The 13,170-nt window shown below is 37.9% G+C and overlaps 1 protein-coding gene across 2 annotated transcripts in view; it reads left to right on the top strand.

Moving 5' to 3' along the window:
• The first annotated feature begins 2,583 nt into the window (after positions 1-2,583).
• Positions 2,584-13,170, top strand: part of gabrg2 (gamma-aminobutyric acid type A receptor subunit gamma2) — a 43,712-nt gene continuing 33,125 nt past the window's right edge. For both annotated transcript variants that reach the window (XM_085289530.1, XM_085289529.1), the window contains exons 1-2: positions 2,584-3,052; positions 10,661-10,800. In XM_085289530.1, coding sequence (XP_085145656.1) covers positions 2,937-3,052; positions 10,661-10,800 — 256 coding nt within the window. In that variant the 5' untranslated portion in view covers positions 2,584-2,936. The remainder of the gene's footprint in view (positions 3,053-10,660; positions 10,801-13,170) is intronic.

The raw sequence follows: 13,170 nt of genomic DNA, 5'->3' as shown, positions 1-13,170 counted from the left end.
TGTAGCTGTTTAACACTTACTTTATGTGTTAATCAGGGTCCACATACTTGCCAGTATGAGGTTACTAAATCATAACAGGACAAACACACCCAGATGAATAGGATTTTTTGAGGTAGGTCACTGCAGTGGAGACCAGGTGCATCACTGACACGAGGATGCACCAGTTTGGCTCAAATTTCTGCTGTGACTACTGAACCAAGTGGATCTAACCTGACATCTCTGCCTATGTGAGAGACAGTATAAAAAAAGAGATATTGGGATTTTAGCTGACTTCCTTGCATCACCACAATAAATGTTTGAAATAAGTTAGTCAATATGTCTATTTTGTGTGCACTTAAAAAAAATCTAGTTTAATGTCTTCCAGTAGTGAAATAAATATCCGTCTGCCTTTGACTTAATTGACTGTTTAACTTTAGTGGCAGTTGGGTGTATCAGCATTTATCTAAATTACTACTTCCATCTAAACTAGATCAATACCTCCTTGTACTGAACAGATTATCTGATGGTGACGTTTGGGCCAAGGCCCGCTAGGCCAGAGCCTATGACAGCTGGAGAACTGCATTAATATGACTGCAGAGGAAAGAGGGATACTGGTCCCTAGAGATGCTCTCTCTCTCTCTCTCTGTGTGTGTGTGTGTGTGTGTGTGTGTGTGTGTGTGTGTGTGTGTGTGTGTGTGTGTGCGCGTACGCGTGCACATGAGCTGATAACAAATAACCTTAAACCCTTTTCTTTCAGGAGGATATCCCAGCTATCATAAGGAGAGAGCCAGGGTACACCCTGGAAAGGTTTCCAATCTGCCTTTGGCAAACAAACAATTAAATAAAAAAATAAAAATAAATAAATAAATAAATAAAATAAAAATCCCTGTTTGGCTTCGGGGGATTTCTTCAGTACAGTTGAGTATGGTCAAACAAGTGTTCATCCAACTGATCATAGAAGAATCTAGGTGATTGCCAATTTATTCCACTTTGAGAAATGTTGCAGGGTTGATGAAGCATCTGCCAATTTATTTAAGGTGATTAGTCTACATGGAACTCCTCTTGCCACAAATAAACACATAATAATGTTTTCAAATCAGGTACACCTCATCTTCCATGCAGGTCACACTTGCCAGCTGCAATCAGTGCTGATTGCTGGAATCCAATTTTAATAACTAATACTTAAAAACTAGAATCAGACTTTAGGTGATTAACATTCTGGGTCAATGAGTGTATGGCAAAAAGAACAACAAAAATGACCATAGTTGACCATGACTGTAAACTAGGGCAGAAAAAAAGTGATATTGAATGCCTGAATACCTCTGGAATTAATATAAAGAGTGGAATTTGGAGTACCAGACTCCAGATGAATAGAGACAAAAGAATGTGAGGATAAAAATATTTTTACTTATTTGACTGTACAAACATGCAGTAAACTACTGCAGAAAAAAAAACTCAGGTTAAAGATGCATACAAATAAAAGTTTCAGTAAAACCAGAATACAAAACATCGGTGATGAGAACATGTGGCTTCATCTTCCTGCCACCATTTCTGTCAGTTTCCCAAGAACCAGTTTAATTCTCTATGTTGTTGTGTTTTATTTTTTGAGTTCCTCTATCTTTGCTCTTCTGGATTAACATTTAAAAATAATTCAAACATTTTCTCGAAATGGCTGTTCTGGTCTATTTCTGTAGATGGTTGGGATATGGCACAGGGAGAAGAAAAGAGCTGTACTGCAGCGGAATCATTGATTTATGAGTCAGGAAGGGAAAGGCTACAGTTTTTGTATTTAGAATTATGATATTTTTCTTCTTAAGCTTCTTTTCAAGAATTCACTGAACTGTAGTTAGCAAAGATATTGCATTAGCATACTTACACGAAGATACTGAAATGGATACCAAAGCATTATACATATCTCACCTAAAAAAACCTTCCCAGACTGGATTAAGATAAAGAAAGATATAATAAACATGTTTATTAGACATGTCAGCTTGCTAACTGAATACAAATATAACCTGCTGCATGTCATATAATCAATTTATGTACAAACATGCAACAACGCAAAGCAATCATTTTGGAAATAATAAATAAGTGTAAGATATTAATTTACCTGTGTTTACCTTTTTTTTCTCTGTTATGTTTTCTGTTATCTGGGCCATGCAGCCAGTATTCATCTGACTTTAAGCAGCAACGAACTGACTGGATTTGTCCTTAGTGCTGATTGGTTGTTCTGTATGTAACGCAGACGCAACTGATAGAGCTGTCCGAGGTTCTGATAGAGTGATTTGCCTGGGCTCATGCCTGTAGCATATTAAACCATTCCAAGCAGATGTGTAAGACACCAAGAAACACACAATCATATCTCATCTCAATATATTAATACATTAGTGTAATTGTAATTATAACAGTCTAACACACACACACACACACACACACACACACACACACACACACACACACATACATATATATATATATATATATATATATATATATATATATATATATATATATATATATATATATATATATATATTCAAAACCTTAACTTGGTGCTTCCGCTTAGTGAAACCACGCATGTGTTGATCCGTGCTGCAGCAACGTGCATCAGTTCCTCTCTGACCCCAGTGTTAATCTGCATTCAGACTGAGGCTTCGCTGCCTTTCTTGGCTTCTCGATAGTGGAGCAGCTTATTTCTTGGGGCTTCGCTGTTTTGTACCAGTCTTGTAGGCCCCTGCCAGTGCTGTCGAAACGGCAACACACACGTACGAAGACGGGCGATACGAAACGAAGCTTTTCGACTCGCGTCGATTTTGTTTTGGCTGATTTCACACCGCCGCGCGCTCGCCTCCAGTCTCGATTTGCAGAACGGCTACTGCTAGCGTGCGTAATGTATCGCAGAGAGGAAACACAGTAAATAGACGGACACGTCCATCTGCAAGAAAGAGGAGACGAAGATGGTGATGATGGCTTCGCCAAAATCAGCCTTCAAATGCTCGATACCGATGGCGAAGCCTTCCCTCCCGCTGAAGCTGCTTTTCTGGGTGTTTATTGTCGTGAATCACTCTACAAGGTAAGATATTAACGCGTATTTTTTCTCAAAACCACGACTGTGTTTCGGCCCGTTGGTCAGCATGTTTCAGATTTTTAACAGCAAATATAGCAGTGCCTCCATTCCAACACTGGCGTGCTATTAAGGGGATCCTGAGCCGTTGGGTAGCTGAGAGGATGTCGTTTTGTATTTAGGGGGAAAAACCGGAGCTTTCGGTGTACATGTGGCACGTTTAATTGCGGTTCCAGTTGAAGTGGAATATTGTTAATAATATTAAAATTGCCTCAGCGATACACGCATGCACATTGTATGTGTGCTACACCCTGTGTATCAATGTGTTGTTGGTGTTTTTAATTTAAAAAAAATCCTCACAAAGATCTACAGATTGAATATTTGGCTTTGAAAAGCGAATAACAGTGATACACATTTATACGACGATACCAGTGTCTCCCTCCCAATCTGCCCCGCGTTAGATGTAGCATAGTGGCAGGCTAAGTTGAGTGAAGCTAAGGCTACATTTAGTCTGTTAAGCTGTCTTCAAGTATATTCTAAGAGTCAAAGCCTTGTTATGAACGCACTGGCCGGAGGAGGTCGAAATGGAATAGAGGCCACATGAAAACAATCGGTTGTTATAAAGGCAAACTTGAGGATAAAGAGGGAACCTTTCCTCCCACGTATTTGAAATAAAAAAATAAGCATTTCAAAATGGCAGACAATCACACAGAGAATATAAATATGAAGGCACAATAAGGAAATGGACAGCACATATGCACTGATCCTTGCCCAACACAGGCACACAACCAAAAACACCTGACATTTCTGCTTTAACTGTGGGCCGAAATTGTGTTTGTTACAAAGACAATGAAAGAGAAGAAAGAAAGCTGTGTGGCTGCTCCTGTGACGACTTCATCCCTGTATAGTGAGATAAGAATACTGGAGAGCAAGGGGATGGTTAGGCTCCTCGCATCGGTTTCCTCTTGTGCTGCTGGAGGGTGAAAAATGGAGGCAGATAAATCAACCGACGTTCAATCACCGTCATGCTGGTCAAAACCTTGGGGCTCCTTGCCCAGATCTACATTGTTAGGCCTGTGTATTTCTAATTGTCTGGAAAAGTAAAGTGGTGTATACAATGCACTTGAGTAAATGCTGCTAATCAATATGTGACCATATGCAGACACCTGTGCGGAGGTCACACTTAAAGTATGACTCAAACTATTTTAGAAGTTTCGGTCCTATGTATGGCATAATGATTAAAATGCATCCACTGACAGGAAGTAATTTATGATTCATGTATGAAAGCTCTTTTATAAGACATCAAGGTCTTTGCATGCATTCAGTATTTTGTGCTACTTTGTGACTCATTGACATTTACTATGTGTAGTGATGTCAGACTGCATCACAATACGTTAACCCAGTCAGTTACTCAGGTAGTGCAGTCAATTACTGTCACAGATCAAATTTTGCAGAACACCCTCAAGCAGAAGAAGGGGGAATTTGGTTGCAGATTCTTTGGTATTTTCTTCTATGCGTGGGTAGGTAGGTGTCAGATCTATAACCAGGATCCACTAGAAGATTTTCAGGCGAGGGATCATGGGAAGAGGGCCTCGACATGATGGAGTGATGTCAGAATGAGCAAAGTCTGGTGGTACTTATATTATGTGCCATCCCAGATGATGATTTTGCAAACTCAAGCGTGTTAGGTAGCAGATGAAATTCGTTACATAAGTCTAATTTATTTATTTGCTTTATATTTTTAACCTTCTAGCATCAGTATTTATTAACTTCCTGACCTCCCACTGAAGTTGGTGGGACTTAATTGATCCATTTTGTACAGAACAAATGTAACATTATATCTCACTCAATCCATTTTGTGTGAGTGCACTTAAGGCCTGAAGAAGAAGAATGCTTGGATTAACAAAGAAAGTTGATTAAGACGTTACGTTGATCTAATTCTTGGACTAGGTGTTGTCTAGCCAGCTAATCTAAAGAAACCCTGACTATGCTGAACTTGAATGCTTCAGTTCCCAAACACTTGGTAACAAAAGAAGATTTAATAGAAGGAAATGGTAAACACGGTCCTGTCTTAACTTTCTTTAAACATGTTGCTAGCATAGTCAAAATGACCTTATAGCTTTCAGTTACATTTTAGAAAAATGGAAAGAATATATAAGATAACATTTATAACGCACACTGTGGTAATTTCTAAAGGCTTTCTGTGTTTCATTGTGGGACAAACATAAAAAGCTAGTGCCATTTATTCAGCACTGTGATTTCTAAGGCAACAAAAGCAAATTAAACTGTAAGTTGAAAGATATATTGATGCTGTCTGTTTATTCAACTAGCGCCTTTGTAGAGTTCAATTTCTGACTACAAAAATCTCTCAGGCAGACGTATTTTCTGTACATAGGATGTAATCTATGTCCATTCAATTTTTGAGCTGCTGTTAAGTATTAATAATATGGGAAACATTTCACTACACATTTTATGCTAATTGTATAAAGTAGCTGTTAGTATGTTAGTATGCCCATTGCAATTATCCCTATCTGCCACCAATTCTCATCAGTTTGTCGGTATTTTTAGACAGAATTCCATCAAATTGGAAACCTACAGTGAATTAAATGGTCTGCCAAACTGCCATACATCATCTGCTTCTTGTCACTTGGAAAGGGTCAGGAGTTTTGACAAACTGCCATAAGTTGCTTAAGTTGAAGCACTTTGGCCTCCTGTTGTTATAGACACACATATGTATTTACATATACATATATATATATACATATATACATATATATATATATATATATATATATATATATATATATATAAAAAAACACCCAGCACGCCCCTGCGGGCGGTTTATCCTTCAAGCTCGGGTCCTCTACCAGAGGCCTGGGAGCTTGAGGGTCCTGCGCAGTATCTTAGCTGTTCCCAGGACTGCGCTCTTCTGGACAGAGATCTCCGATGTTGTTCCCGGGATCTGCTGGAGCCACTCGCCTAGCTTGGGAGTCACCGCACCTAGTGCTCCGATTACCACGGGGACCACCGTTACCTTCACCCTCCACATCCTCTCGAGCTCTTCTCTGAGCCCTTGGTATTTCTCCAGCTTCTCGTGTTCCTTCTTCCTGATATTGCTGTCATTCGGAACCGCTACATCGATCACTACGGCCGTCTTCTTCTGTTTGTCTACCACCACTATGTCCGGTTGGTTAGCCACCACCATTTTGTCCGTCTGTATCTGGAAGTCCCACAGGATCTTAGCTCGGTCATTCTCCACCACCCTTGGGGGAATCTCCCATTTTGACCCTGGGACTTCCAGGTTATACTCCGCACAGATGTTCCTGTACACTATGCCGGCCACTTGGTTATGGCGTTCCATGTATGCCTTGCCTGCTAGCATCTTGCACCCTGCTGTTATGTGCTGGATTGTCTCTGGGGCATCTTTACACAGCCTGCACCTGGGGTCTTGCCTGGTGTGATAGACCCCAGCCTCTATGGATCTTGTGCTCAGAGCTTGTTCTTGTGCTGCCATGATTAGTGCCTCTGTGCTGTCTTTCAGTCCAGCTTTGTCCAGCCACTGGTAGGATTTCTGGATATCAGCCACCTCCTCTATCTGCCGGTGGTACATACCGTGCAGGGGCCTGTCCTTCCATGATGGTTCCTCGTCTCCCTCCTCTTTCTTGGGTTTCTGCTGCCTGAGGTATTCACTGAGCATGAGGTATTCACTGAGCATGAGGTATTCACTGAGCATATATATATATATATATATATATATATATATATATATATATACTCACTTTTAAAGAGTCTAAATTAATAGATTTTGGCGCTTTAAGTCTCAGTCATACAGGCCTAGAGACCATGTGACAACCTCTGGTTGCTAGGGAAAAATGTGTCTTGGCAAGTGGTTGCTGGAGGTTGCTAAGTGAAATTGGTCTCAAAGACACAAAGAGGGTGCTGTACCAAAAAGCTTCTTGTAATTAGTGTGGTCACCTGTAGTTTGCATTCAGCTGCAACACAAGTTGAAAAAATGAGCAGCTTTTATTTGGAAGATTAATTCTATTTATCGTTTGAGTAACAAAAATGCAATTGCGTCGTGGTTTTCAGTGTAGCGTGATATACCTCAGTGGACTAGAAAAATAAACATTTAGTGTCTTGGCCAGCGTGACTCAGGCCTTAGCTGTTGGTTTCACAGACAGACAGCAACAATCACAGTCACAGAATACAAATTTTTCCCGCTGTACTTGTGTTTGCCATGGAGCCAACAACTGGTTTCTAGGCCTGTGTGACTGGGATTTAACTTAATGTAAGTGAAATTATTACAGAAACGGCTCATTATATTCGCCCACTGATCAAAATCTATTAATATGCTCTAATCTTTGTAATGTGGTTTACAGTGGATTGGTCTGTAAATAGATTGGTTGTATTAGGATCCCAGAATGCAGTTAAGTAGAGCAGTTAAATCCTGGTAATTGGATGTTAATATTACAGCATGTGAGTAACACAACTTCAGTTGTTCATTTATTTAAATTTCCAGGTTGATTAAAGGAAAAACAAAATATAATATTTGAAACGTTTAGAGCCATATGATTTGTCAGTAAAATATCATTACTAACAAAATACAACTGTATATTTTTTCTTTCATTAAAGGTAGAGTCTGTGAAAAGTGTTGCATCAACAACATCATGTACAGAAGAGTTTGTTGTGTTGTTGCCAAAGGTGCAAGATAAATTTCATGTTGAGTAATAAGGATCATGAAGGTTCATTAGATCATGCTGCTTTATTGGCTGCAGTTTGGAACATATGTGGTAGAGTGATAAACTGGATGAGGTCGAAAGCTGCTTATACTGCTGATATTACTGATATTATTGTTCTTGGACCCTCTTGTGAATATGTGAAACTGCAGCAGAGGATACTTCACTATTGCTTTGCATGAAACTTGAGATGAGAATTTAATTGAAATTCCAATACTGTCGTTACCACAGTCAATACCAGCACAATTATTGAAGTGCACATGCATAAGTATGAACCCAGATATACACATGCAGCATGCATGTGCAGGCACTAACACGGGGCTCTCTGTGGACCTTCAGGTACAGAATTAATAGGCAAACCCTTAGATCTGCCTGTAGTGAGGAACACATGGCTCTTCCTTTGATCTACTCATATTTGGAACATTTCCATATACACAGAGATATTCTGTGAGATGAATACAGATGATTAAATTGCAGCAATCTGAAAAACTGCATACTCCATCTATCCATCTATCCATCTATCTATCTATCTATGGTAGATATCCCATTCTTTTGTTTTGGTAATATATGGCTCTTAATGGTATCTAATGTAGGAGGACTGCTGTTCAAAACATTAGTCACACCCAACTGAAGAACACAAGAAAGCTATCAGTGCTTCTACCCTTGTGTTTTACCATGTTTTTTTCATTCTTTCTCATTCTTTACTATTTTATTCAGACATCTCCCCATCTAAAGCCTCGTTGAAAGCTCACAAATATTTCAAGGTTGCTTTTCTGGTCTGTTGGCCATCTCCTTGATCTAATCCAGCTGTTGCTAGAGGTGCCCAAGTGATCCTGATCTGTGATGGTATGAGGATTAGAGCCAAGAGAGGAAGTGTCCAACCATTTAGGTATCTTCTCATCTACTTTCTTATCTGAAACTCCCTGTTTTTTTTTTTTTTACTAAATCAGTATGTATATATAAAAGGAAGTGTTGATAAATATTCAGACATAAAAATAAATTATTTAGACATAAGACCAGTAAAACATCATTAAAAGACACACATAAAAACAGAATAGGCTGAAGGCAAAAAAATTGTCTGAAATCAATTTTAGACCAAAATGTTTTTGTGTGCTTATTTTCAAAGCACTCGGCTTTAAAGCAGATTATATATGTTTCTTTGGGACCCTTTTGAACACCTAATATGATATAGGTCAAGTATGTATTTGTAGAGAAGCTAAAAGGTTTTTGTATAGTTTTGCTGCAGTATTTACACAGATCTTCATTGACATTCTTATTGGCCTGCTAATCTCAGGAAAACCTGACCACCAAACTGCATTTCTTTATGTATTCTTTTCCTTCATGAACAAAAACCTTCTGGAGGGCAGTCCAACCACTGATTGCATAATGAACTGCTGTCTTGGTAAATCACACACTAATTACATACAGATTGTGCTCACACAAATTGAATGAAAAGATGTAGTGCAAATTTAGCTTGTGCTTGTATGCCTATAAATCTGCCCTGTGATCTCTTTCACCAACATCCCTCTTCTCTGTTCTTCTCTGTTCTTCTCTGTATGTTACTTACATATCTTCATCTTGCCCACTGGCAGTAAAAATCTTATCTTTTATTTTAAAAATGCGTGTTAATGAAAGGTCTTTTGAAGTATAGGATGTTGTAAGCTCATTAATTGTCCCTTTTATATTACATTAAGACTGCTTTTGTTTTAGTAATATAATTTACCAGGATCATACTTTGGTGTTGGATAGAAGGGAAAGCATTTACAGCTCAAGTGTGGTGGTATATGTGATATATGTGATAAGTCTGAGGTGAGAAAGTAAACTCTGGAAAAATGTCCTGTCCTCACATATATTTGGGCTCCTTAAAACCAGCTTTTCTGACAGATTCCCTTGTTTGAATTTATTTATTGTTTCTATAGAATCACTGACCTGAAAATTAAAGGAGAGTTTTAGCTGTTACTGGAAAAAAATACAGCAAAAGCACACACAAATCTTACACGTACTTACATTTAAAAAGAAAATATTTTGCAGATGGTATTATCGTTGGTATTACTAATACTAACAAGGTTGCTAACTATCAAACTGCAATATTTTAAACATGAACATCATGTCTTGATAGGGACAGAGTGTGAACAAGGCTTCCAGGAAGACTAAATAAATGATTAAAGCCAGTGCCACACGGGATTGTAGCTGTCATATACTTTTATATATTATCTTAGCTGCACATATCTGTATGACCCTCGCTTCATCTTGAGGTCACAATTAATATTTTTTTTCCAACAAGACTGAGAACAGCAAAATTATGGCAAAAGCAGATCTGCATTTATGAATGCGTTCATACAAATTCAATTCTTTTCACATCAGATATCAGAAAGCAAGCAGTCTGTTTGTACTCCGAGTTATCTGATCTAAATGCATCAAATGATTGAACTGTAAATACCGGCAGGCTGCTCATCAAAAACTGCCTTAAAATATCAAATATATTCAAAATATCTCATAAGGGTATTGAAAATATATGTCTATAGAAATATGTTTTTCCAAATAGTAAGTGAGCTAACAGATTTTACAGTGAGAACAAATGAAACTGAATGTCATGAAAGTTTAAGAAATGAGGCATTTGCCTACACGGAGGACACGCCTTGTATTTGTTCTTTTATTTAACTATGCAAGTACTTTGTTACACAAAAAATACCAGGAACGAAAAAAAAATATTAAATCAATCCTTTAATCTTTAAAATACCTTTCTCTTTCTGTCTTTCTCACCTAAAGATTTCTGCTTTAAAAAAAAACCCACATGGGAAACCACTGGGAAAGAATCTACTTTGTATCCCTTCAAAAGAATTTGCTGATTATATGCATTTTTTTACTCTCTCCCTTGCAGCTCCGTCCAGAGTGATGACGATGATGAGGTGTCTAACAAGACGTGGGTGCTGACTCCCAAAGTGTATGAGAGTGATGTCACACACATCCTAAACAGCCTACTAGATGGATATGACAACAAACTCAGACCTGACATCGGAGGTGGGCGCTGATTTTTCACAGATAATATGTTTAGTCACAGAATCATAAAGATATCTGGCAAAATTTGTAATTAGAGCTATTCAACGAGTCAACAGTACTTAGGCTTAGGTTTTGGGTTAAGAGTTATAATAAAAGTGACTTGTGTTACACTGATGTTACTGTAGACCGAAATGTATAACCTACTGAACCAGGTCTAGATTTGTAAGAGTGGTTGCACAAAGTTTCATTAACAATCCAGAAACAAAGACCTTTAAATGAAGCAGCTGGCAGTGTACTAAACACAAACCAGACAAACACACTTATAACCTCTGTTTAACAACAGAATTAGCCTTATGAATCATTGAATACATAATTCATAATAAAAAAAATAGATTTAGATGTAGTTATAATTATTAAGTCAATTTTCAGTAAAACAAAGCATTCATTTTCTGGTTCACTCATAAAAAGCACAGCCATTTCAAACATAATAAATAGATAATGAAAGTAAAACTTCCTCGCCATAGTCTTAAAATTTCAGTAGTCTTTAGAAATTGTGAAAAAACACTGTTGAAGCTTTATACCAGCTGTCTTTTTTTTCCGAGACCCTTACTTCTCGTAAAAAATGCACATGCATGCAGTACGGTCAGGGAAACTGTCACCATCCTGCAAGTCTGTAGACAGCTATCTTACTCTCTGGAGTCTGACAGACAGCTGAGCAGGACTCCTTGTCTGCAGAAGCCTATCACGTCCATCTGCAAGACCAGATAAGGGAGATACTCAGTACCTTTGAATACTTGATTAATGTGTCAGTGGTTTCCTGGGAAACTCAGTTAAAGTCAGAAATAGTGTTTAAGTGACATAGTGTCAAATAATAAAGCTGCACCAGTCTACATGGTACTATAAAAATTTGCTTGCTCACCCACTATAATATTCATACACATTTGGCACTGTCCAGTGCTGTATTCAGGCAAAAAATGACAAGGATAGTTTATAAAAATCCTTTACTACTTACTTCTCTGCTTTGTGAAAGCTTATACCATCGTTAAGCAATTTTGTTGCAACAAAAGGCCATAGTCCATTGTGACAGATGGAATACAGCACCAGAAAGATTTTGACCTAATTTCAATCATAACTTTATTAAGCATGACTAATGAATTGACCTAAATGATAAATTTATTCTGCGCATGAATGTAGCAGAGTAATGTTGATGTAGCATCAGCAACAAATCCTTTACATTAGTCTGTATTCATGTTTCCCTGTATACGATGTACATTATTATACGTATTTTACAGTATATTTAATACCACCTATAAAGTGACAGGTTTTATGAGGGATGGTCATTATTCTTGATACTTTGAAAGTGGGTCTGTGCTATAAATTGAAGAGCAGCTTAGATGTGCTTTGAGGTGAAGCTGCAACCAAGAGAGCCGCTGCTTAGCTGGGCGGCTGACTGCCACAGTCTTAGCCATCATCTTCAAATGTTCTGTGATCTTGCTCTCTCAGCGCTAGTCTTCCAGCTGCCACCAAGTTACACATCTACACAGGGGATATAATTAACTGGCTGTACTGTCATCTGAGCCAACAACCAACCAGTCATACCAAGGCAAAGTGACGTTTCTACTCCACTTCTCAGAGCTCTCAAAGTTGTGGATTTAGATTAATTGCTGATTGTGCCATAGCTTCCACCGGAAGTCCATCGTGATGCTGATTTAATTTTAATGGAACTAGAGTGTATTGTATATAAAGAATTGAAGCAATTGGACTGTGAGACAGAAAAAATGTTGTAAGACTCTTAGAGGTGATCAGGGTTTTTTAAAGATCCACTAATATGGAGAACAGAAGCAAGGACTTAGAGTTGTTGTACACTTAGTTAGATGATGTTAGGCTTAAGCTTTAAAATGGCTCGTGATGTCCATTAATAGTTTGTTAGCTAACTGAGTAGTGGATGGATTGGCTTGTTTTATATTGTTACTAGGAGGAAGTTTTGAATTTTAGGAAGACAATAAAACATTTCTTTTCATATCAATGATATATTTTAGGACTGGGCGATATCACCCAAAATTCATATCTCAATATTCTTTAGCTGGATGGCGATATATGATATATATCTCGATGTTTATTGAAGTTATGCAAAAAATAAAATGAGATGTACAGTATTTGATGGCATCCTTTGTTCTTAGACTCATATATACAGTAGTCTGGATGACCGCCATCTGCTTAAAGTTCTTTTTCTTCACATAAGTAAACAAAAAGAAGAGAAAAACAAAACAAAACACACAAACGATGTTTTTTTAAAGCCATAAAGTAAAAACAAAAAGAGAGTTCTTAGTCACACTGTGTCCCAGATCTTTTCACATCAAAATCTAAATTAAAAGATGCTGAGCATAGTAA

Source organism: Mchenga conophoros, linkage group LG10 (genome assembly GCF_057382185.1).
Source record: "Mchenga conophoros isolate Kocher_MC1m ecotype Shallow Benthic linkage group LG10, M_conophoros_male_GT1.1, whole genome shotgun sequence".
Lineage (NCBI taxonomy): Eukaryota > Metazoa > Chordata > Actinopteri > Cichliformes > Cichlidae > Mchenga > Mchenga conophoros.
The sequence above is the reverse complement of the archived record's forward strand: the minus strand, read 5'-3'. Positions and strand labels throughout refer to the sequence as shown.